This window comes from Malurus melanocephalus, unplaced genomic scaffold (assembly GCF_030028575.1).
Source record: "Malurus melanocephalus ecotype Western Australia unplaced genomic scaffold, MMel_1.1 scaffold_132, whole genome shotgun sequence".
In the NCBI taxonomy this organism is placed as follows: Eukaryota; Metazoa; Chordata; class Aves; order Passeriformes; family Maluridae; genus Malurus; species Malurus melanocephalus.
The window spans coordinates 570,423-597,553 of NW_026623364.1; the positions used below are offsets into that span (position 1 = coordinate 570,423).

At 41.2% G+C, this 27,131-nt stretch overlaps 1 protein-coding gene across 2 annotated transcripts in view; it reads right to left on the reverse strand.

The window, feature by feature from the left end:
- SPSB4 (splA/ryanodine receptor domain and SOCS box containing 4) overlaps positions 1-27,131 on the reverse strand; it is a 79,299-nt gene that overhangs the window by 33,383 nt on the left and 18,785 nt on the right. For both annotated transcript variants that reach the window (XM_057370765.1, XM_057370764.1), the window contains exon 2: positions 22,149-23,005. In XM_057370765.1, coding sequence (XP_057226748.1) covers positions 22,149-22,842 — 694 coding nt within the window. In that variant the 5' untranslated portion in view covers positions 22,843-23,005. The remainder of the gene's footprint in view (positions 1-22,148; positions 23,006-27,131) is intronic.

Below are 27,131 nucleotides of genomic sequence, written 5' to 3' on the forward strand. Positions count from 1 at the left end.
CATGCAGTAAATGAAAAATCAATTATCATAAACTTTAATACATCGCAGTAAGATGAAACATAGGAAGAAACAAAAACTTGACATTTTCCATCAAACTATCTCGATGGARCAGATTTGCCAGCAGAACAAAAACATGACCAGATGATGATGGGYTGATAGCACAGACTGGTGACAGAGACTGTCAACTCAGCAAGGCTGCAGGCAAGGAGCACGTCTGCTCCGGGTGTCAATGGGCAAGGATGCGAGTCTGCATTGCCACAGACAAATTTAAAAGAGGGTAAGTGTATTCATAGCCTGCCTGCTCTCATTTCTGTCAGCATCAGCAAAAGAATATTTGATGAAAGGCTGAAAAGAGCTTGTGGGTTTGYTTTTTTCAAACGGGCTAAGTCAGTCTATAATCACAGCCTATTACCTTAATGCTGGGTGTACCGAGAGCAGAGCCAGGCTCCCTGAGCTCCCCGGTAATGATGGATCAGCGGGCTCAGCACGACGTGCTCCTCACCAGCTCCTGCCACAGGTGGCTTGGGCTCTTTCCACAGACTTTGGCCAGGCACCAGGAAGTCCTCAAGGACAGTTCAGCATGTGCCTACATGCTGGTGACTTCAGTGAGCTCAGGCACACATTGGAAGAATTGGGGAAACAGAGATGATGCCGTGAGCTGGCAGTGGCACTCAGCACACAGCCATGAGCACTTTGGATAATGAGAGAAGCCAAAATGCCTTTGCTAAACTAAACCTGAGCATACTGTGTTGCACCAGTGCCCAGAAACTCTGGGTGGCCAAACTCACAAACAGATCCTGCATGAACTTCTTGAGAAATACCAGGAAACCCTGGAGCTGTTTTAGCCCAACATGGAGTTCAAACCTTTAATATTTAATAAAATACAATATTCTGCATTATGCAACAGGCATCCAACACATTCATATTGACTGCAAGTCTCTTCAGCTATGAAGTTTGTTTGGTTATGGTTGAGGCCCTTGTGTAAAATCAAAATGAACTTTCCAAGCTTCTCTATCAAGACACAAGAGTTAACCTACCAAAAAGTCTTCTCTTGAAATGAATGATATATGCAGGGGGTTTTTCAGCATCAAAATGCATTTCCTCATTTCTGAGTACCCCATTTGCAAATTCAAGGAAYTACTCAAAACCACTGGAAAACAGCATGGAAGAGAAATCCCACTTATCTCTATCACGSTGTAAAACAAAGAAAAAAGCAAGATATTAATCTGGAAATGCTACCTGAATGCTACCCTCCCATCAACAAATCAACAAATAAATAACCTGCACTAGAACARTGAAGTAACAGTAATGGCCATAAGACTTTTGAAGTATTTGCCACAGAGAAATCTGCATCTTGAAYAGAAAGTTTTCAGCACCACAGAGATAAGCAAAAGCTTCATCTGAAWTATTTTTCTCTTCCAACAACAAACAATTACACATTAAAAGCATCAGTCCTTGTTCATCATGTCCCCAAGTATATGTTTACTACAAATGTTTGTATATATATTTACAATGTGCAAAACAAACAAAAAAATCAAATTGTAGAAATAAACACATCAATYCTGTTTTTCCAACACTTAATACCCAGGGTAAACAAACCCAAGCAGGTGYATGTCAGCTCATGCATACAAACTCCAGACTTCTGAAATGTTCTCTGCTGAATTAAAAGCTTCCTGTCAGCCTTCAGGGGAAGTTTTGTCAACCAAACCTGCAGCTTACAAAAGTCCATGCCTCGCTTATCTACAAATGGCAAACATTGCCAATGTTCTCTACTGCCCCATGGAATTGCCATCTCCTTTTGGATGCGCTCCTGCCTTGGATTATTTCTGCTAAGTCACGGCATTTCTTCGCCATCTGCAAAGGCACAGGCAGGCTCAAGTTATTCCTSCTTTCTGAAGGCAGCTTAGAGGACGCCACTGATCCTCTCAAAGGACACAGCAAACTTRGCACCAGCAAACAAAAGTGTTGATTTTCTCTGACTGAAGGAGAGCAGGAGTGGAAATGGCACATGGATTCTGCTCAGAGGATACCCCAGAGRAAAAACTCAACAAAACCAAACCAAACCAACGAACGCTCAGTTTACAGACACAATAAAATACTGACATCCCAACCTCTGTAGCACAGCAGTGCAATCAGTGCAGTCCGACACACTAACCTGTCTTTGCAGTACAACTTGCTTTGCTCCAGGGGTATTGATTTTATTGCACAGCTGTAATTTAGGGAGTCAGCCAAAGTAATTACAAAATTCTACTAATTAGCCTCCTTGCTTCTAGATGTGACTTCAAGGTCACAACCAGAATCTACATCAAACCAGCATTGCAGAAAGAAATCTCTCACTGTCAAGAGTTAAATTATCTTTCCGCTTCCTTCCCCAAACACACACCAAAAAAATCAATTCTTGATGTGGCCCATATTGCATTATTGATGTAGAGATGACATAAAATATCCCTAATTCCATTAGCTGCTGTCTGAAAGAAATGTTTGTAAGTACATGATTTTTAATGACAAAGAGACAAGGACCCCATGGTGCAGATCTCACAAGCCAGCCCCTCATCCTGCCCAGGGATCCATGGAAGCAGCTGCCCACCATTACTCAAGGGTCTCAGAGGCTTTGCACACCAAAAATCTGTCACAGCCTTTGTGCTTCATCCAGCTGGCCAGGGACATCAGCCTGTATTAAAGGTTACTTGGYCATATTTGTTCCTGAAATCTTTAACTTCCAGATCTGATATGGAGGGAGAGATGGCTGCCTCGATGTGCCCAGGAGCTGAGGGATCGCCATCCTGCACTGATTTCCAGAATGGAGAACACAAGGGCCACATGATGTGCCTTGTCACAGCCATGAAGGTGCTCTGAGCAGCAACAGGCGAGTCACCTGGGCTGCCATAGCTGCAGACTGCTCCAGGGGACACAGGGGCACTTCCAGAGGTGCCCAGTTGTGCTCCCACAGATAAACCGGGAGCAGAGCTGCCCTGGCCGCAGCAGAAAGCCAAGGGAAAATTTGCCTCTGCTGTGACTGAATGAATCGCAGCAGCTCTGCATCCAAGAGAGACAAAATCACCAAACTTTAACCATGCACAGCCACAAGATCACCCTGCAACTCCCCCATCCGATCCAGTATGCAAAATTAGCAGCTGTATTGAGGCAGCTGAACCTAAAGAGCCACACAACTGAGCACCTTACTGCATATCCCGATAAAGTGTTCCAAAGGATAATAAATTACCCTCACTATTAAAACATACAACTTCTAGTTCGTATTTTCCTTCTAACCAGCGGATCCTGCTGGGCCCTGCAAACACTAAATCAAAGGGCTCTTTCTCATCATTTTTTTTTCCCTGAATACCAACTCCCAGAGCATGATGTGGTTTGTGGCTGGAGGAGCATTCAGTGAGGAGCACTGAACCATGCAGGGAGGGGAGCAAGGCAGCTGACAGCTGAGTATAGAGGGCAACCTCCTCTCTGGTGGACTAAGAAGAGGGTTATTCAAGCTCAGGAACATTATGGTTATTATTTATACCTGTAAAAATATGTAGGTGTATGGAGAGGAAGAGGAAAATCTGATATAGGATTTGATGTGGAGTTTTCTGAAAAAAACTTTTCCAAATTTTTTTTAAACAAGACCAAAGAAGCAAACAAGGCCTGAGTGTGATTTCAAGAAAAATACACATTTCAACAGTTTCACTAAGTTCTAATAAGGATTTATGGTTTGCTGGTTCCTTTAGACATACTTCTAAAATCTAACATTGAAGTATGCGTTTAAACAGCAATGGAAAAATGCGTGGATTCACCCACACTTTCTCAACACTTCCCCTCATGGAAAACGGGAATCACGCACCTACAGGAACTGTTTGTCAAGGCAGATGCAGTAAAATTTCTCCTGGAAAGGTCAAAGAACAGGAATTTTCTTTCTCCCCAGATGCACTCCAAGTATTTGTTCTACACCCTAATGGGATCCATAGCGGCTGCAGGCAGCCCCTGGGCAACGGCACAAATCCCAGGGAACCCCAGCAGCTGAGGAGGGATGCAAATCATAAACCTGGAGGTGTTTAGCTTGGCCCCATCCCAACACAAGCTCTTTAGCTCTGGAAGTGCCAAGCTTTTTTCCTTGCCCTATGAACTTTCTAGGAGAACATGGCCACATTAGTGCTGCTGTAATCACAGCTACCTAAAGCAAGACAGACAACCAWTTTCTCCACAAAAAGTTCCTTTGTAATAAAGCAATGTCAAGCAGGACGTGTCTTAATAATAGAGCCTGTATTTCTACTACAGTAGTACTCCAGTCAAAAGGGCTTTGTCATTGACTTTAATAGCAAATAAAAATTTGCAGCGAGAGTTTATGCAACAAACAAATGTTTAAAAAATAAAGTAACAAGAAAAAGCATCTGATAAAACTGGTTCTTATACAAAAGCTTCTTCTGTCCATTTTTCATGTTTCTTATTTTTTTAAGTATGCTGATGTCTATCTAAAGGGAGTCAATGCCAATACAAAGCCCAAATAATTTTCTTAATGAAAACRTACTTACTAAGGCTATCTTCAAAATCATCCTATACCCCAAAGCAACCATACCACAAAATTACCCTCCTTTCTTTTCAGTCTAGGATTTATTTAGTTTCACTAAAAAATATATGCTACTCTCCCAGATATTTGAGACCACGAGCTTTGTAAATAACACAAAGAATTATGTTGTGGTTTTACATGCTTTTCTTGAAGCTTAACTCAGTATGTTTAACACAGCCCCAGGATCTAAACTTAGCTCCTATGCTCTGGGAGCAATCTAGTCAAGTATTAAATGGCATTGKACAACACTGACCCTCTAAGTCCCTTCTTATCTTGCGACTGCAGTCCAAGTTTGCTTACTTCCAATATTTTCACTTTCCCAAGGGAAAGCAAATTCAATGCTTGCAAAGGATGAAAAAATGAACTATGGCCAGAACACCAAAAGTGATCCCAAGTACACACAATGCAGAGGGGGWGAAAGAGGGGGGGGATAAAAAGGGGTAGATCACCATTTTTATCAACTGCACCCAGACAATAAACACAAAACATCAACGTTAAAAGGAAATCAGTGTTTTTACAGACATGGCCCTTGTGTGATGTGCACAACATGTTAGCAGCTCCYTTCCTGGGTATTTCTGGCACTTTATTGGGACCTTAATACTGAGAAAGAACACGAAGTCTATCAAAGCCCTGACACCATCACAGCACTGTTACATGGCTGTTTTTGAAGAGGTCACTTTGTCTCAGTGAAACGGCAACATGGAGTGTGGAGGAGGATTGCACAGACCACCCTGTCAAGTTACACTGCATAAGAAATAATACTTGGAAAAAGAGCATTTAAGAGATACAAAAACAATAAAGTGGAAAAGATACAGAGCTCAGGTAACTCCTTTAGAAGGACACACTCAGCCCCAAAAGGGATCCTAATGCAAAAACTATGGGCTTAACCAAAAGATGGAAAAGCCAGATGGGTGAAGCAGGTACCAAGCTGAGTTTGCCTTGCCATGGTGGTGTGTGTGACCCCCTGCAAACCTCAGAAAATGGTGAGGAGGGCACAGGAGCTGCTCCAGCTCTCCCCTGAGACAGGCTGGCCCAGTGCTCTGACTGCAGCAGCACCCACAGCACAACCCCAGGAGCTGAGGGGGTGCCCCACTGCATCCCTGCCTCAGGAACACACAACATCCCAGGGCAAGGGAATTTGAACAGCACTCAATTTAAAACAAACAACCAAATGTAATTTTTTTTAAAAAAGAAACTTTTGGTATGGTTTTTAACTATCATGCAGAAGCTACTGCAATTTCTCCTGCTCAGTTAATTAAATCCCACAGCTTGATTTTTTTTTTAATTCCAAGAACTTATCACTAGGTGCCAACAACAAAACATCCCRTATTCACTCACTCTCTCACACAGAATTAAACATTAAAAATGCATACTGCTTTCAATGTCACTTCAAGCATTTAATTTTCCTCTGAAATCAACTACTTTTATTTTTARTAGGTCAACTGCTGACCTCCCCGACACTGCAGTGCAACAGTCTGACAATAAACAGGCCCAGGAGGTTTGCTGAAAACATAAGCTTGTTAAACATCTGGTGCTTTTGAAGGATAAAACGTGGAAGAAACAAGGCAGGGGGTGGTGGTGTCATTCTGAGCTGGGAGAAGACCTGCTTACCTAATGTAAGACCGTGCCAAAATTGTGCAGTTTGGAATCTTAAGCTCCAATTCAGGCAATAACAAGAAAGTGACCTTCTTTAATGGACTGGATCAATGGACGTCAAATAGATTAAGGCTGCTGGCAGATGAGTCAATCTGCAAATGAACTACTCCCAGCTGCTTCAGGGATCCAAGGTATCCGTAACTAATTTTTCTAAAAACTCAATATCTTTTCCAATAAACTTCTCAGGGTTAAAAAAGAGATAAGTTACAAATAAACGAGTTTTTTTTCTTATAATCCATCTTTTTAAGATAGCAAAGTGTTGTTAACAGACAGCTCCACTGGGACTCTATTTCAGTGATTTACTTGTTAGCAATGCTTTGGTGGAGGTAAGGATTTCCAAAGAGAGTCACACCAACTTCACTAACAGGCAGAAGGGTGTCCTGATGCTTCAGTGCCCRCCCTCAGATCCAGCGACAATTATGACCCTCAATCACTGAGTGCCAACTTGCACCAACACTTGGGMGTGACAGCACTGCAAGGATGGAGGCAAAAAGCAGCTTTTGTCCCATATTTATTGAATGATGTTTAAGGCTGATGGAATATCAGCCTCCAATGCAAGCACAAACAAGGCAGGGCAGGCTATGTCAGTCAACGTTCAGGATATAAATGCACCATCCTTAAAAGGAATCAATCCACACATACACAATGGAAGCACACCAGAATGGGCAGACTTGCTCTAACTCAGAGAAAACTACAGTGTGCCGTTTCGAGGATACCTATCAGCAATTTTAGCAATACCAGTTTTTCCCAATTTTTTTAATACAACTCCTATTTCAGACACTTTACCACTTATTTGATCAGTGCAACRTAACTCTTATAAAATCGCTGAAGCGCTGGCGCTGGGTTTGAATTAACAGCTGGACTTTTAGTTCAGGCCTAATAMGGTACTTCATTCTAAACAGAACGTTTTCCCTCTTCACAGGTTAGGCAGCATCTACTTTCAGTCTAGGATTTGCTGCCTYCCCTCATCAGGGGAGGTTTTACATTTACAGTGTGACTGTGATGACCAGTTCTGAATGAGCAGCTGGTGAGTAGCCATAAGGATACCTGCAAACAACATGCACAGCTTCCTTTTGGGTCTAAGGTTACCGAAATATGAACAGATGCCCATATTCAGCTCAAGAAAAAAGGCAGAATTAACTTCACCACCAAGCAACAGCAGGAATTCTGCCATGGTCTAATCTTTATTGAGGGCAGTTTTTAGGCTTACCTATAATAATCCATTTTAAGCTGTTTCCATTTTAAGTGGTTGAAACTATTTTATAAACTGTGTCTGACAAAAACTTGTTTTCAGTCTCCTGGAACTATTTTAAGCATTTACTTGGTAATGGAAAACACATGTGAGAAGCAGAATATCAAATAATTCTAGCAGCAGTATTTCCATATTTTATTTTCATCTTATTCATAGAGGTGAAGTGGAAATGAAATTCACCTTACATGACCAGACAAACCTGTAATCCCTGCTGCAATTCCTGTAGCAGCTTTAGTGCTCTTCAGAAATACTTGACATTTTACTAAATATCAAGTTATCCTGTCTGTCCTGTCAGAGATCACAGAATGTGCGTATCACAGATTCACTTCTGTTACCTTTTGGCGTTTTAAAAAACATACAGTTAAATCCTGTATTTATTTTAATACACAAGGAAGCACCATATAAAATTTCAGCTTTTTTTTATGAGCAGATAATTTTATGAGAGCTTGCCTGGTGCTATTCTGTTTTTCATTTTATGACATTTCCAAAGCTGAAGGATGTGACTGGACTGCCACGTTCAACCAATATCACTAGATACTTTATGAATATATTTCATCCCTTTTCAAGCCCATTTATACTTTTGATTTTTTGCAATAATTTATAGGATTTTTTTTTAATGTATTTTTTTTTTTTAAATAAGGCACCTGGTATTTCACTGGAACACCTCAGTCATCAGATTTTGACACAGAACCTTCCACAGYCACTTTTTCTGTGCCATTTATGAATGCACAGACTTTTTTTTAATATTCTCCAGTTATTTCTTTTTCAGGCTGAAGGGTTAAGCCAAAACAAACCAAGAGAGGTGTTTTGTCACATAACACATATGTAAGCTGCCACAGCGTGCTCTGGGTGCAAAAAGCTTACACAGCTCCACAAAAGGAGACCAGAAAGTTTAGGAAACTAACTATTAAAGGTTACTAAACACATATACATCTGGCTAAGTATGAAATCCAGATGATTAGAGGCGAAGGGATCACCCAGATGAAATAAAGCTGCTGAGGAATCAGGGAAAGAAAGGGATTGCTCTAAGCTCAYCCAGTTCCCACAGTGTCCCTTAGCCAGCCACACTGTCCCTTAGTTGCTGTTGAGGACTGGATACAGATCTAGGGTGACTATTGATCAGATTCAGGCTTATTCTTTCCTTGTGCAGAAGTCATATTTTTCTTCCTATTCAGCCTATTAATTTTTAGTAGTTATTTAGTTTAGTATTTATTTACATGTTTCAATGTCTGGGGAGAAGGGGTAGAGGGGGGCAGGTATGGACAACAGGAGYACTCAAGACTCAAACTGGCCACAGTAACATCAGCAGGCTCTCTGCTCTGCCCCAGTTCACAACATCCCATTCTTAGTGATATTTTCATGTCATACACAGCATCTCCAGGATCTCTTTCCAGATGGCAACAGTTGATTTGTGTACAGAACCCCTCACACACCACACAGAGGCAGATTTGCTCTCCTCATCCCATCCTGTTACACATTACTGGGCACATAACATCACCAAACTTCACCTGCTACTTCACTGTCAATTACTGCAGGACTCTGCTCAAAGTCCAGTTTAGATTTTTTTACCTTGAAAGATTGTGTGTGAATTACCTCACCTTATTTTCCAGTTCATTGTTACCATACTGAGCAGAACAGATGCCAGCAGAGATCCTACTAAAAATCTCCTCCCAACTTAGAACCTGACCATTTGCTTCCATCTTTTATTGACTGTTTTTTTAAAAAGGTTCCCAAAAGAACTGCCCAACTTTAACAACATACAAGTTTCTCAGAAGGGATTTTTTTCATCAGATTCTCTAAAGTATCAGAAATTTCACAACTTATTGGACTGCCCTTATGCATTGCCAACTTCAGAGARCTAAAAAGCATTACACTTTTTCCCACTAAATAATCATCATCTATATTCACCTGTCTAATCATCCTACTCTTTATTGGAGTTTCTAATAGCAAAAGACTAAATTCTTGTTAAATTTTTAATTTAATCTTTATCTGAACACTACATCTCCAGCCTGGATCAATGGGAAGCACAACTAGACAAGGTGCCCTCTGTAAAGGAACCTATTGTACATAATGTTGACTAGATAATTGAAAATATAYGTGTTTTCTCAACTGGAACACCTAGGCAAATAGAAAAGCACTGCCCAAGTARGTATGAGATGTCAACAGGAGCAATAGTGACAATTTCTGCAGCCAGAATACAAAAGGCTGCAGAGTCACCACTGCAGAACAAGCCAAGGGAGATGCTGCACACCAGCAAATCTTGGACACTGCAGCTCCCAAGGCAGAAAATGCCTCCAGAGACACAAAATTTAACAACTGCATCTTTTAATGGACTTCAGGGCATGCATCGTTGCCAGCCTAATTAAAACCAGAAATCATTTACGGCTGCTGCTTTCCCCAAGAGGAGGGAAACCACTGGAGAGCGCTGGCAGAAGCGCCCCAGGAGGTGCTGAATTCCCTGCCACAATTACCTGGCAAAGAGTGGTAACATCTTTGGAGACTGCAGGCTGCACCACACAATTAATGTGTTTAATAAAGGATTTGGTTTCACTTTTCCAAAAATAGCTGAATGTGTTCTGTGAGAATTTCAAGAAAAGCCCTAAAATGGGTAAGAATGAGATATAAACAGATATCAAGTGTATAAATCAGTTCATCTTGGATGGCCCATTTGGGACATGGATAGTTTGGCTCTATCTGCAGAAACTTATTTGTAAAATCATAATGCAGCCAAATGTGGAAATGATTACTTAAAAAWCAGATAAAGATGTAGAAAAATTGCAGGTCTAATCCTGCTTAATCCAAAACACTTCATTCTTTAGAAGTGTGGTATAATACAGAACATCAGCCTTTCAGTGAAAAGGGCTTACCCATTTACTGCACTCCAGGTAGAACAGAACAACAAACTGTCAAACCAAGTCAAAGAGTTCCTAAAAAATCCTGTGAGTGACACTAACTTTGACAGAGAGAAGCAAAACAGCTCCTTCTAAACATTGGCAGCCAGAAGACACAGAAGGGCCTTTAGTCAGTACCTCCCCCATCTACCACCTGAAAATCCATCTCTTTGGCAGCTTCTTATTGTGCAAGGTTAAAGGAGAGCTCTACAACTGAATCAGCTTTATCACGATTTTCCACATCAAACAAAAGCTTCTTGACAACCAAAGAAAATTTTCCTTTTTTTAAACCACAAGAATTTTAGAGTTTACTGGGGGGATCAAGTAAAATTTAGTTTTGTTCAAGACACATCTAGACAGCTTTGCACAACTGCATTTGTATGACTCACTTGGTTTACCCTTATTTCTTCTGAGATAAAATGTGAGAAATTATCTCAAAAGATTATTTTAAAATACTGTTTTTACAAAACAACTGGCAGGACCAGCTGAACACAGCCCATYTTTCAAGTCTGTATCAATAGAGACAGTATCACTTGAAGATTAAAGAAAGGAAAGAACGAGTAAAAGACAGTTTACAGCCACTCAGAGAAGGACACCAAAGCATTCTTCTTCCCCAGATCCTGAAAAACAAACGTTTTATAATACTCCCTGCAGAGAAACTAGAGAAACAGCATTGCCCACCTGCTCACTAAAAGGAGAAGCTCCTCCATCTCTAAAACAGAGAAGACTTCCTTGTACAAGGAGATACCATTTCCCAGCAGCCAGGGGATTTTGGAGAAGTAMACAGCATCGCTGAGCTCCACAGAGGATCAGAATATTACTGTCAGATTAGCATTGGGAAATGGGTTTACCATCTGCCTTTTTGGCTCAAAATCTTAATCCTAAAAGAATGAAAACCAAAGKTTTTTTTACATTTCATGTGTAATTGGTTATAGAAACCAATGGTTTTCTTCTTTTCTTAGTTCTGAGCAACTTTCCAAATAGAGAGAACACTGAATTTTCACTCTCACCTGCCCCAAGAGCAGCTCCAACCAAACACTACCTTTCATGCATTACTTCAAAAACTAATTATGCAGAGTTAGCCAAAAGCTCTAGTTTAAAAGCCTAATCTCTTTTTTAAAAATTACCACTGCAAAGGCAATTGTACACTGAGGAGAGAACACAAGATAGATGCTGTAATACCTAGAAGATGCTAAAATTGATGGGGGCTTGGGTCTGCAACTTATTCTGCTTATATGGGTRACTACACATACAACAGAGAAAAACAGCAAACAATGACATTTGTTATTGCAAGGAATTGTCAGCAATGAGAAAACAAATAATTCTGCAAAATGTTTTATTTTCTACTTAGGAAAGCAAACYTTTTCCCTGTWTAACTTAAGGTGCCGACTGCAACAGTTTGTTGTCATATAAGGCAAACAAGTGACTTAGAGTGAATTTCTATTAAACCAAAATTCCAGTAACTCACAATAACAGGGAATAAGTGATTCAGGGTACCGTGGTAAAAGTGACCCTGCTTTTTACGCTCACATTTCATAAACAAAATGCTACTTGGTATTTCCACTTTAAGGAAGTTTCTCTCAGCCCAGAAATCTGGGGAACAGAAAGCAGATGGTGGTTCCAGCTGATGAGAAGTTCCTGGGAGCTGTGGGATTTGTTGATCAGCACTTTCCCAGGGGTTGCTGAGAAACCCATCCACCACAACAGTGTAATGACTCCTCCTGCTCCAAGAGCAGCACGGACGGATGGGCTGCATCCCCCTGAGAGAGAACCTCTAGTGACAGCAGCCAAACACTGCCAGGGAGGCCTCTCGTGCGCAGACACCCCTCCCTGAGCTCATTTTTCTGCAAAAAGCCAATTCCTGCCAGGAGCTGGCACATGAAGAGCCACAGCAGCAGCACAAGCACAGAACTGCTGCTCTGTGCTTAGGGAAGCTGCTGAAAGCATCACTGCCTTTGGTGCAAAGTCCAAACCAGCATGGTTTGTTCCAGCTCTATTTCAAAGACAAACTTATTAACATTTTAGGATTATAGCTTATGCATTATGTATTAAAGGTGTTTGGAAAAAATGGGCCAGAGGAAGCCTGGAACTCCTCTGGATAAGCGATTTAGGGAAAAAAATCGCATTCTAAGGAAGCTGCTGCCTGCATGCAGACGCTGCCCAGTTATCAGAGTTGCATTTTAGAAACATTATCAGAGTTTCATATCAGAAATGTTGCTGGGGATGATGCTGCAAGGCTGGAATTCCAGTATTTCAGGTACATCAAGTTACATGCAGTATTCTGAAAACATCTGCATCATAGACAATTTAGTTTCTGCTTAATCCTTGAAATGAAACTATAAAACCCTGGAACATCTTCCTGATGATCAGTTATACATGGTTATTTTAGAGGACACAAGATCTATTACATAGAAGTAACAGATTTAAACTTACAGTAAGTACAGAAAACTGAGGAAAAAAGGATTTGAAAAACTTATAAAAATCCATCAGAAATTCGAAATATTTCACTCAAAAATATGCAGGGCTAATTCAGCCTTTCAGATCCAGAAAAATTAACAGTTCACTAATTTCTATTCAAATGGAAAACTCCCATTGTAAAGTCACAAATGACAGTCAAAAACTCCTGGGAGATGCCAGKGGCATCACAGTGATTCCTATAAAGCTCACACTAAAAATGCAGGGAACATTTGTCAGGCTCTGAGATTGACTGACAAAAACAAGCAGTTACAAGAAGCAGCCAGGAAAGCTCAGCAYGGCTGTGCTTAACACCAGGAGGAGCCAGGTGAATTTTCACTCCCTATCATAGAGCTGGRAGTTAGAATCAGAGCTCCTGCCAGAAAAACTGGTGATGAAAGTACAGAAAGTACAGCAGGGATATTTGGTCATTCAGGAGTTTGGATAGTCCTGAACTTTCTTTTCCATGTGCTACTTGGCTTCTTACATCAAGGCTTACTTCCTTCTGTCAAAACCTCAGCACCTTTTTTTTTTAACTCTTTTTCCAGACCCGTCTGCATTGTCTCTTCCTTTCAAGTACATCCTCCTAGATCTTGCTGCCACTTCTCACTTTACCTCTTGCTCCCTCACCACCCATTTCATTCTGCTGCCTATGGGTCACAGGTCTCTCATGACACCATTCATCCTTTGCTCACTACAGCCCTTTGGCTAATACCCCACCAACTTTAATTTTCAAATCTCAATCTAAATGAAAAGTGAAGCATGTGCTAGCACTCCCTTCCCAAGCCAAGAAAACACCACTGAAGCTGCTTTCTCAGTGCAAGCCCAAGCCTCAGGTGAAGCCATCCCTCCTTTCCCAAATGTGTCATGAACAAATTATTCAGAAGTACAAAAGGTTTGGATGTAACCAAATACTAACGTACACTTAATGGACTGCAGATTTTGCAGGATGTTTAAAGTTTCCCCTCTGATCTCTCTGAACTTTGGCCTTCATTTGTTTATACAGGCAGAGGCCAGCAGGTCACACCACTAAAATCAGCAAATTGTTTACACATATGGTGAGCATGCACAGAGCRGGGCTGGAGTCACGGCTACAACACAGCACATTAAAGCAATTGCTTTAGTTAAAACAACAAAGATAGAGTGAGTCCACACCGTGATGAGGAGACCTTCCAGTGCAGTGAAACTCAGTACGAACCAAGAAATTAACTGGTATTTCTTCAGGRGCCAAGGCACACATTCCACGCCAACCTAACCCAAATCACCCCAGCATCGCYTGTTTCATGAGAAGTGGCAGCCTTTGACATCACCAGCGTCAAAATATTACCAAATKTTAACAGCATGAGCTAATTCAGCAAGGTGGCAGTTAATACTGCAAAGAATATAAAGCTCCAAAAGTGGGGCTGGAAGAGAAGCTGTGGCWGACAGTACACAAACCCCAAACGTGCTGCTGGGTCACGCTTTGAGCACCAGCTTCTAAACAAACCAAATTCCTAAGCCTTTAAAATTATTTTAACTTTATAACGRCCTTTTTTAAAGCCCTCTCCAAATAGTATATTTTTCACAATATGAATCACTTGAAAATGAGGTGTTTCCAGAAGCATAAAGCATTTCAGTCTTGAACACATGAACAGGGCATTAGCGTAACCCCACATTCAGTTTTGTTTTGATGGACAGAGGAATGTATTTTTGAGAGCAATAACAGTCTCAGTGGGTAAAAGAATGCCAAAATATGAAAGGTAAACACTACAAGAAATGAGAAAAATCACCAGGATCTAAAAGAAATTAATCACTTTGTCTTGCTAAAATGTACTATAGCTGTCAAGCTTGCTGAAACCAGAGGGAGAAGGAAGCAATTTTTTTTTAGCTTCAAGATGCTGTCTCAAAGCTTTGTGGCCTATTCAGTGGCACAGTGAACAGACATGCAGATTTGTGGTATACACAAGAATATTATTAACTCTATAGTTACTTTTTATTAAAAAGAAGAAGCACCACATCTTTAAATGCCATGTCTGAACCAACACGTACAGAAATGGAATTGCCATTTCCAATGGGCACACAGCATGCTGTAAAAATTAAAATATCTGCTGTGAGAAATACAACTCTCCAACAAAAGTTAACCTTTTTTAATGTTACCTACTTTTCTCTGCTCATTTGTCTGGAATAAGACAAATTTTGTGGCCAACCAGTGATAAGAGATTGGCAGAGACAGAGCTGATAGAAATCTTCTCTTTTTTTTTAAGAAAGAAGTAAAGAAAAAAAAGCCAACTCAGCTCAAAGGCATCCAACATCTGAAAGTTCATTACTTTCAGAAAGAAATGTTCACAGAGGCAGGGATATACTCTTATATTGTTACTCATGATTCAAGTTTGACACATGTATGAAAATGAATCTTGTGTTGTCTTAAGCATGACCATAGTCAAAACTGTATCTGTATTTTCTAACTCATCTGAGGTTACACTGGAAATTACAAAGATCTTTGTAGTGTCATCATTTTATTTTCTGTATTTCACCACCAACTTACATTTAATAAACATCCTCTCAGTTCTTGTACATGAAGCTCAATTCTGTCAGTAACTTCTAACATAACATCTCCTCTGCCTCAGCCTTGAGTTCCAGTGCTGAAGACTGAAAAGCCCCATCTCACACTTCCAGTGTTGGAGTTTTTCAGCAAAAATCAGGTTTGATAACAGACCTGAAGACAGATTTGATCATCAGTCCCACCCCAAAACAGTTTAAAGTGAAAGACTGAAGGTTTACTGCCAGATCAAACCAGATGAGCAGGAGCTTTGATCCAGTGCTGTCCTGCTTTTCTGCTGTTATCTTCAAAGGGCAATACAAACCTGAACCTGAGAACATGGGGACTGTCATGCTCTGGGTTTTCCACACTGGCTCTTGGGGGAACCTTCAAAATACACCCCTCACAGACATGCAGGACTGGGGAGAAAAGAGTCAAGGGAGAAGTGATGCAAAAAGATGACTTGCAGCTTTGACTAACTACCTTTTAGCAGACTGAAAGACTGTCTCAGAGAAAGTGGGGTAGGGCTGCCCAGCTCAGAATTACAGCAGCAAAAAAGCAAATCCCATTCTGCCATTTGCCAGCTTCCAAGTCCTTGGCTTCACAGCCTCAGCATTATTTTCACAGTGTTACAGCTAGGGCAGCTTCATTCTCCTGTATACAGCACCAGCACTGCATTCAGTGGAACCACCTGCAGAACAAAGCAGCATCTCTGGGCATGCTCATTTCAGGCTCACTGCCTGCCAATTTACCATAAAAATATGGGTTTTGCCACAATATGAAGACTGGTATATGAATTGCAACTCACCACATTACACTCTTTTTTAAAGAGGAATTTTCTCTGAGTTCAAACTAGAAATCAGGCTGCTTAACTGCTTCTCTACTAGAGCAGCTACACTGGATTTAAGAGAAARGCCATCTGCAGAAAGAGCTTGTGATTAGGGAAGAGTAGAAACTTCCATGGCTGGGGAGACAAAGTAGTTTGTCTTCTCTTAAGGAGAAATGTAACTTAGGAGGAAGTGTGTATGAATACAGTCAAAAAAGCACATGTATTTTTGGCAATGAAACAAATATTTCACTGAATGACTGAAGCATCATTTTCTGCCCTGAAATTTGGATTTATGGTCTACAATCCCCAAAAGCAATACAGAGCAAATAGAAAAATAAAATCCTTTACAAATTTCTGCTTCTAATATAAACCTGTGAGAATTAATTCACATTGCTGAGCAACTCCAGCATCACAGCTCAAGCAAATTCATAAAAGAATTAAGAAAGGCTATCAAGCTGCTATTTTAGTGTAATAAGTACAATATTCATAGTGCAACTTCAGACTGCAACATTCACTTCAATTTTGAGAACAGAGGTGTAGTCACTGCTCTTCAAGGCTCTCATTTCTTAAAAACAGAATACATGGGAAATGAGTGGAAACATGATCAGAACACATTATCAGGCTTTTTTTTCCCCTTAAAACTGTAGATTTGGCAGTTGCCATGGCACTTTTATGAAGCAGAGAGAGAAGAAAAAAGCCCAGGTATGTCAGGATGTGAAGAAACCACAACACAGCTGTGAACTCCTGCTGCCTGTTCTTAGCCTTAGGAACTACTGAACTTGAAATGAAGTGTTCCAGCACCTTCTTATGTGCCAGGGCAATGATAACTGCATTCCTGGCTAATAAACAAATTACAACAAGAAAAGAAAACACAAAAAACCGCAAACCAAAAAAACCTGCTATCTGTAAAGTTGATGTGTGCTTTTGATTGTCCGAGGAGGCTCTGTCACTGGRGGGCTTAACAGGACAAACTTATATAAAGCATGTCAAGGCTATTGTTACAAGTTTAAAAGCTTGAGAGGGTTTTCTAGCTACATAATTTTACAAGCAACTATTCACCATTAACCTGAGGTAATCAGAGGATTTTCTGAATAATTACAATTAATTTATTCAAAGAACAGAAACAAATACTGAACTGTCACCCAAATGGACCATTACAAAACCCATTCATCATTACAGCTAAAATCACATTTAAATCCAAAATGTCCTTCTCTGAAAGAGTGACACTGCACCTGATTTTCTACAGTTAGGAGTAACAAAAATACCTACCTGAAGTTGGGAACAAGGAAAAAAAGATAGATAGAATTTATTACTGCTTAGTGTGGTAACAGAAGAGAAACTCAATTGAGGAAGGGAAGAAAGAAACAGGGACTGAATAAACGAGGAGTATCTGGGAGAGAGCTGTAATGCAGAGACCACCAAGAAGGGGCTGGGGGTGGCTGGGGCGAAAAGCCACTTAACACAGTGGCATTTTCTAGTGACAATACAGTGGTTTCAACCTKCTGGGAAAAGGCTGAGAATTAATTAGAAGGTGTCAACAAATTAGGATTAAAGGACAAAAAACGCATTTAAGCTAGGGAAAGGGGATAAATGCAGAAGACAAAAAAACCCCCAACAATAGCGATCTGATTCCTGAAGCAGGCACTGAAAATGCTGTTTCCTGGTAAATTATCTCAAAAGTTAAAGATTGCTTCTTCACAGCATTGCCTGCTTAATTGCTGCGGCTTCATCCTTTGACTGCATGTCTGTAGGGAAAACCCTTTCTAAGGTTTAGCAATACTGRATTTTCAGAGGCCATTATTTCCATTGCAGTCTCCAGAGTCATGTATTATATAAATAGCATAAAATGGGTTTAGATAAACAAAAAAAACCAAATCCATTTAAAAATTCTAATTGAAAACCATTTGGGGGGAAAACCCAGAGTCTGATGAGAGATTATGGATTTCTCCTGGCAGTTACTAATGCCACAATTTTGACTTAGATTTCTTTATGGCAAAAAGGCCTCCAAGGGGAAGGGTGTATGTCTATAATTAGCAATTCTGCTATGTTAAACACAGACCAATGCAAATTAAAATAAACTTAACAGAGAGAACAGTAGGAAAGAGGAAAGAAGATGTGCATAGCTACAAAGTTRGTATTTTAGCTTAGAAGCATCACACTTTTTTCAAACTGCTCCACACACAAAGCCTCAGGTCTGAAAGAGTTTCAGAGGTTACACTGTGGTCTTCTGCCTTCAACTTCCTGAACTGAGCCAACTTGCAGGCACACAAAAACAGGGGCTGCCACATAAAAACAGGGGCCAAAATTTCTGTTTGGATGATCTTTAGCCCACTTATTCCTTCATGGTAGGTAAACATGAAGAAGTTACTTAGAATAATAAATCTATTTTATTTGGGGCTGTAAATACAGATGTTACAAGCAGAGGATCTGCTGCATGGCAGTGCTCAGTAACTGCTGACACAGAGCTCAGGGACCCTCRCTGGTGAGGGCCAAATACTGCAAGAAGGATCTGTAGGTTAAAATACAAATGGCTGMAAATGTTTTCCATAAATTATACTTGTAAGTAAAGTCTTCTCTTCCAAAGAGACAAATGCTTCCAGTTTCCTCAGCTYAACAATTATTTTCAGAATTGAGTAAGGGCTGTGGGAGGTTTAGTGCAAGAACAGCAATGAGTTCAGCTTACCTACTCAATGACCAAGTTTTCCATCACAGCATTGCTATATTSATTATCCTCCCAATGCTTTGTTTAAACACATGATCTGCAATATACATTTACACAGAAGTGTTTTGCTATTTCTCTGTTCCAGTCTCTAAATACAGGACTCCTCATCAGACACCAGRTATAAATAGACAAGCTTTTTGTAAACAAGCACATACCCTGATCTGAAAAGTAACATTTACCGCTTTTATGTTATTTKAAGTTTCTAATTATTGCAATAGGCAGTGAGTCAGAAGGCTGATGTAAAATTGTGTCCAGCTTAGAAACTGGGCAAACATCAGTGTGGTATGCACTGATAGCATTTGATCAAAGGAGCTTGTGCTGGGAAGAACTCAATGTACCTACTACGAGCACTCTCAGTTCTGCCCCTCTGCCTTTCWTCCCAAACCCTGACAAACATTTGCAACTCCAAGCCTCTCAAAAAAAAGCAAAAAAAGGTCTTATGATGATGATTTGTGACGTTCCACATGATGTTCAAAGTAGTTTCTGAAGCAGAATACTCTGGGTATCAGATGCAGCTGGAAGAAGTACAACTGATTTTAATTACAGCATTATTCTAGGAGCAATATCCAGAGTCCAGGGGGCACACAGGTCCTTGATCTTTGACCTGCAGCCTTATCCTCCTGTGAATCTGCCATCTCGGCAGTAATTAACACACTTGGAAGTCTGCATCATCTGCGACTATGTTTAAGTTCACTGCAGCTGCATGAAAGGCGGTCATCTGAGCCTTTCACTCTTTGCCAAGCAACTGAAATACACGGGCCTTTAAAGCATTCAGAGGTCTTCTATTTAGGCAGCAAGCATTGAAAACACTAGAAATCCCTGCCGTGGAGGTCTCCGTTTGCTCTGTAGGACACCACACAAACAACCATCACAAGCTGCGGTTTGCATTCTGAGCAGCAACAATCAATCACTAAATAGAGAGTTACGAGGCACTGCCTGACAGCAAAACCAGCGAAGTTACTGTGGCCAGGTCGACTAAAAGCTGCACTCAGGAGAAGGAGATACTGCTAACAAAGAGGAAGGGGGATAAAAGATTAGGGAAATTWAAAAAAGAGAGATCATTGGTAAGGTTAGAAAGGAACCAAACAATAACAACACCCTATATCCATGTATGTTCGAATGTATTTAAATTTGTGAACACAATACTTGCKCCGATTTTCACAAGAACAAGCAGCGATAAAAACCTGCAATCAAAAGTGCAATGAGAGCAAACATGGTGATTGGCAGAGACAAACTTGCACTGTTGCACAAGGGCTGGCTGGATAGAAACACCTTTAGCAGAAGAGAGACAGTGTTTGCCTTGGAGCACCAGCTAAACGAGCTCATTTGTTTTCTTGAATGCTGTTTTTGTTGCAGGACAGTAAGGGATCAGTGAACATGTGATAACAAATGATGTGATTCCAGGATGTCAAACTGCCCCATGGCAAAGTGGCTTTAAACTTCCTCTTCACATGCTCAGATTAATGCTCAGGCCTATAATATAAAAGTTTATTTCACAAGTTTACTTTTATCCAAGGGTTGATGTGTTTAAACTTTGATTTTCTCAGAGATAGTTTAGGAAGTCATCCTGCCTCTTCCAGCAAAACTATCCCACGAGAAACCGGATGGGAATTTTTCTCTCTGCCATCTCACAGACCACAGCTATCCTTCTCCACTTAGCCCCCTTTATTTCCTAATTTCTACCAAACTCATTCACATCCTCCTCCTGTGTTTTCATCTTTCTAGAGCTCCCTTGAGCAGCCCTGTGAAAGCTACAAAAGGAATGCAGAACAATTCCTTGTGTGGACGTGGTGGACCAAGCTGAGCTGTRCTTTGCTTAGTTTGGCAGATATTCACAGTATTATAAAAACTGCTTTCGCAAACAAATATTCAGTTTGCAAAAGTCTCTCTCCCCCACCATCCAAAAAAAGAAAAAAATCGTCAGCACATCATTCTGCAATGACTGAGTAATTGCAAAATACTTAAGATCCTTGAATATTCCCTTGTATGAAAGCACTTGGGAAACTGCCATTTAGCATCTAGCTGTAAAACTTGCAGGGCTTCTGTGGATAAAAAGTCTTTCCCCCAGAGCTTATTACAGATGTTTAGGAAAAGGTAATCTTGAAAAGGGTCAAACTATTTAATTAAATTTCTACTTGGTATGTCAGATGTAAGGTTAATGAGCAGAGAATTAATTTTTGCCAGAAAAAAATTTAGACCACTACATCCTAACAGAAAAGAATAGTAAATGCTTTTAGAAATTTGAATTGAAAAGCAAGTATTGAACACTTGCTCTTACTCTATTTTCAAAGACCAAGTTCCATCCAAAGAGCCCAAAACAATATGAAAATGTTGCCCAGTGATCTGTTTTTTCCTATATATTTATATTTGTAACTCCTACTACACATCAGATAATACAGTTTTAAACAAGAACCAAGTTTCACTTACCACCTTGTCCATCCTTTTATTCCCCAGCTTCCAGCAGCCAAGCAGCTGACAGTGAATAGCTGGGCTCAGGCAAATTGGGCACAGACCCAATCCTGGGCATGGAGAACTGAGCAGGACCCACTTCTGCAACTCACCTGGTGCTGGGCCCCCACTTGGGAGGTCACACAGCAATGTGCTGCTCCTTACTATGTAAAATTTCATTAGATAKTACCCTGTCAGATCAGAAATAGCTCACGCTTCATCCAAAAACCTGGATTTCAGGAGAAGAAAATAACCTGAGAGAGCACCTTCTGAAGTGAAGTAAGGAACAGAGCTCTCTTTCAGACAAACTGCTGAAAGAAGTATTTGACCTGAGTTTCAGATTCTTGGGGATCCACAGCTGCTTCTGAGGGTCCTGGAAAGGCAACTACAGAAAGTTGCCTGGCCTGTGTTCAAATATGTTTATGCACACCATGTAAGAGTTTCCACTACTACAGGAAATTTTTACAGGATCCACAAATCCTATTTGGAAACCACAGATTTAAAACATATCCTGCAGTAAACAAGAGTTTTACTGTTAAATATACCCAGGGAAGTTTCTCAATATCTTTTTCTCAGCCTGTTCAGCTKCTTTGCACATAGAATTCTTGCCACTCTGCCTGCCAAAAAGGAAGGTATTTTGATACAGTCCATACCATCATTACAAGACACAACAGAGATGTATTCATTGTGGGCAAATGGGGTGCAATCTTCTCACAGTTGAAGTCTGTTCCCCCCAGCRCACCATCCACAGCAAAAGCAGAAAGAAAAACTCCTACATGAGAAAAGCTGAGAGGGCAATGAAGAAATGGGTAAAACTTACGGTCAAGTCCGTTGATGTATCTCATTGTGATTTCACAATGCCCCCAAACTGCACTGACTATGGGGTAAAGTTTTTTCCCTTTTAGTCCCCTGAAGGCCACTCCAAGATATTGTCCATCAACCATGAAGCTGAGCGTCCCTTCATCCATATCCAAAACCACCAGCAAGGAGTCTGGGAGTACAAAAGACTCATCCGGTTCCAAAAAGACKGGGTACGTGACCCCGGGCTGGTTTTTACAGTTGTGGTAGAGTTTGTTGCGCCCCAGATCCCAGCCCCAGGATTCACTATTGCTACCAACCAAGGACGTGTATCCCACCGAGTGCAGCGGCGCGTCGGCCGTGGAGACGCCCACCACGGCGTGAGTGCCGCGCTGCCGCGTGGGCCAGTGGATCTGCCACACGTGCAGSCCCCGCGTGTAGCCCACCTTGCCCCGGATGCAATCCGTGCTCTGGGCCACCGGGTGCCTGTGGAAAGTCAGTTTATCGTCTTCCTTTACGAAGATGTTTAAAGAGCGATCTTCGTTATTCCAAGCGTGTTTGTACTGGACCTCCAGCTTGGCAGGGGGCATATCCAACAGCATGTCCAGGCGCGCCGGCTTGCAGAAATCCGGGCCTCGCAGCTCGCGTTTCACCGGTCTGTACGGGGGCTCCCTCACATCCACAGACTTTATGCTCCCTGAGATTTTCTGGCCCATTGCTTGGCTGCAGGTTTACAAAGGAGAAAGAAAAGTTGACTTTGGCCCAATGTCACCTCATGAAAGCACCGTTACGCTGAGCCAGTGGCCTGACAAGCTGACTGGATTTACTCCTCCTGTTCGGAGCCTTTTAGCAGCAGTGTTTTCAGAGTAAAAAACGCTCCTGAAAGAAAGCAGAAAGTTTCCAGTTAGTTTAAGAAAGCCAACAGCAAACCCACGGCATATTTTTGAAGTGCTTCTTCTCATCCATGGGAACTATTCTGAACAGCAGAGCCACAATTCCCTCCTCCTCGCGCAGCGCTAAGCAGGCTGCCGGCAGGATGCAGAGCCCACCGGCGCGCGGAGCGCAGACAGTCATTTCCTCCAATTCAGMATAGGATGCAGACATTCCCCACCTTCTGCCCTTCCACCTATTTTGTCTGGCCAAGTTCGCAGCGGGCCCGAAGCAGGCGGACGCTGTTCCCCAGCAACAGCGATAAACTTTATGTGCAGCGGCAGCTTCACTTTCACTTGTGCTTTTGGTTCAGTCTCAGACATGCACTAGGTCAGAATCTCCTTTTATTCCAAAACGTGCTCTGCCCTGGGCCCTGGTGACAGAGACTTCAGCTTCTCTGCCCTCATTAAAACGAACTGAGCCAATTTGCAATTGGCTGCAAAATGTAAATGTTTCTTTTTAACTTATTCTGGCATTAAATAAAAGGAGAAAAACACCAAAATCCATCAAAGTTTAGGGTTTCTTTAAAAAAGAAGCTAAAAAAAGAGAAGGAATGAGGAAGAGGAGCCATGAAAGGACAAATGAAGAACCGCAGTTTCAGTTCTTTGGCAGACATTTCTAAAGGGCAGCTACTGCAACTGGGGATGTTCCTCATGCTAATGGGCAGCAAGCTAATCCACAGTTCCTGTATTTCAGTATTCAGCTGAACTGGAACACAGTAAGACACATTAGGGGGAATACATGATTTTGAAATGTATTACTTCTCTCTTTCCTTAGACAAACACAGTAAAAAAGCAGGAAAAGCTTCTCTGCAGCCTGGATAAGTTAGATTTATTCACATTTTAGAGCTCAGGTGAAGTGCAGAGGTAGATCAAGAAGCTCTAAAAGTACTAAAGGAATATGACAACCAAGTCCTATAAACCCAAATAGGTGATTGACATGGGATCAAACAGAGTATCTGCAGCAGCAGACATACTTCTGTCTTCTAGCAAAATCAGTGCCAAGTCCGAGAATGATCAAATATAGCTGAGTAGACCCACTCTGTTTATTTACTGACAGAGTGATGAAGTGTTTCAAGAAGCAAAAATCTCCACACTCTCAAGAGGCTGAAGAGCCCAGGTGACAGTTGGTTGTCATAAAATACCAAACAACAGATGGGCAGAAAAGTTATTGCAAAAAATATCCAAGATTTCACTTGGTAAGTCAAGCCCATGTTCTTCCTTTTAAAGAACTTCTACTCCAAACACACTGTCCCCTTCCAAAGAGAATTTCTGAAAGATGATAAGAAACATGTACGCACAACAAAAGGTAACAAAAAGAAGTTTAGAAAAAAAGCTCTGCAAAATTTACCATCCAACCAAGTTTGAAAAGTGAATGAAGTCCTTATACTATTTCCAATGGCAAATACCATGTATTTTATGCATATGAGAAATTAAACCATGTGACAGTTAAGTTACTATATGAAAATATTTTCTGCTGGCTGGTTCCCACAAGGGCATATGCACACACCTCAGTGTAAAAGAACCAACTCGTTGCAGCTAGTTTTAATCTCTGAAAATAAAAAAAAATATACATAAACATCCAGACCTCTCCTGACACATTTGCAGGAAGATTCACAATTCACAGGAGCTCTCCACATGAGATCAACTTGAATGATCCCCCTTATTCCTTTCCAAACCATGTAATAGGAATCCAGAACTTTAAACAGCAATTATATTTAAGCTGATGCTTCCCATTTTCAATAGTGCAGAAGCACTCATGAGCTGTCTCAAAGCCACAATGCCAATCTGGCCCAGMAAAGCAAGTTCAGTACTTTATTCCACACTAATAATCCCAGAGAAAATTAAATAGTGACACTAATACCTACACAGGAAAGCAGCAGGAGCAAATGTTGTCAGCAAACTTTCATAGGAGGGACACAAGCTCAGGGACTGGGTAGTTCCTTTTGAAAAGGTGATTATTTGAGCTTGAAAGGAAATGAAAAGGGAAAACGCCAGACTTTCAAAGGGAACTTCTGTGATTTCTATTTGAAATCTAACTCTACATGCCTTCGAAATTTTTCTCCTTTAAAGCACAAGACAATTGCCGCATTCCTGTCAGGGTGCTGAAGGGAGATGACCAGGGAAGTCCTCAGTGCATCCTGCTGTATCACTTCCTGATCACATGAGAAACTAAACTTGGCACAGATGTTTACCTGGCAAACCCCCAAGAAATTATAAACACTGAATTGACTCACTTGGCAAGCCACAGACATTCTTCCTCATGTGCCCCAAACTGTAACATAAATAGGCTGCTAATAGATAGCTCAGTAATTCAGAGGAGTAAAATGCATCATTATGAGTACCTTGATACACACACAACTATGCCTGCACTCTGGGATGCCTTCAGTAAGCACTCTGATTTGAAACTGTATCTGACAATATTAGGTCTTTCATCACAAACAAACATTACCATGTAAAATAATCAAATAATGGAATATTTTGCCAAAGAGATTTGTATAGACTATGATGGAAGAACAGTGAAAAAATCTTATAGTCAGGCAGCTCTGGTTGCTGGAGCTGAGTAGCAGCTGACATGAAGCCTTCATGTGAGGAGCAGCCGTGGCAGCAGCAATGAGAGCCCCACAAGGTGCTACTCACCCACAAAGTCCCCCTGCAGCTCACAAAGGGTCCCTTGGGTGCTCACAGGAGCACTGTGTATCACAGCCCAGCACATTACTGCCTGTCCTTGCCTGTGTCCTGTCCTTTGACACCAAGCAGGTGGCAGAGACCCAGCCGAGGCACAGAACAGCAGAGAAACATCAACCCTTTGCCCTGCACTCCTTCAGCAGCTGCTGGACACAGCTCACCAGGGCCCAGCCTGGCTCCACCATCAAACATCCCCTCCCTGCTCCCACAGGTCACACACTTCCAGCACAGAACCTCAGGAATGTCATACCTGCCCCACTGCTGGGGGATCTGCAGGCAGCTTCTCCCCACAGCAGCAGATCCCAGGAAAGCCRAGCACATGCCCGCAAAGCGAAGGGGAGAGACAATTCATCTGGAAAAGGTACCTCGAGCTCCTTCCTGCCTGCAGCACTGGATGGATACACCACACAGCAATAGCAGAGGCTGGGGGTTAGGGACAGATTATTCCTTCCAGACTCGTTTCTGTTCAATCCATTTACAGAAATACTTGGTAGTAAAACCTTCTTACCGTCTCCCGAGTTAATAAAAACTTGCCAAAGCACAATGTCATTCGACTGCTGTGACTTTTTGCAATCTTACATCTCTTAGAGAAACTTAGATTTCCTTGCCTCAATCYTCTCACCAGACGTGAATATTCAGAAACAGAAAGAACATGAATTGTCTCTGTATAGTTTTGCTTTGAAGGTTTTCCCAAATCTTTGCTCTTTCAGTAATTTCAAACCACTACAGGAGTTCAAAAATAATCAAGTATTTCAAACTGGCTTATTATGACCTCTCCATTGCACTGGTTTAGTAACTAAAACTAAATTTTACCAGTTATCTCGTGATAAAAGATCTTTTGTGGAAAACAATCAGCTCCTGGAAATCTCTGATCGAAAAGACTTAGTTTTGCAACCTAAATAATTTCTGTCTCACAGTTTCCCATTCTTGCCGAGTTTTGTCAGGCTACAATGATTAGACTAAATGTACTGTATGGGAACAAGACAACTCCAAACAGGRAAAGTGTGTCAATGTCACTTAGCAGTGTCTTGATTCAGACTGCTGAAATATTTAGGGAAATTATTCACAATAAACCACAAATTATATTTACATGAGAAAGGCTTGTTGGGACATCACTTTTCTGTAATTTAATCAGGTTCATTTTTGAACGGTTTGGCATGCTGGCATCAGTAAAACATAACTCTGATAAAAGAAACATGCTTTCTGCAAAGTCAGCTTTCAGCACTCATAGCTGTATTTCCCTCTGGATCACAAACTAKACTTGCAGGAAGCTTGGTAAACTTGAATGAGAAATGACACCACATAAACTCAATTCCTAACTACATCAGGACCATGCTAACATTCCTCAGGTTAATCCTGCTAAATTGACACTTACCCCAAGAGTGAGA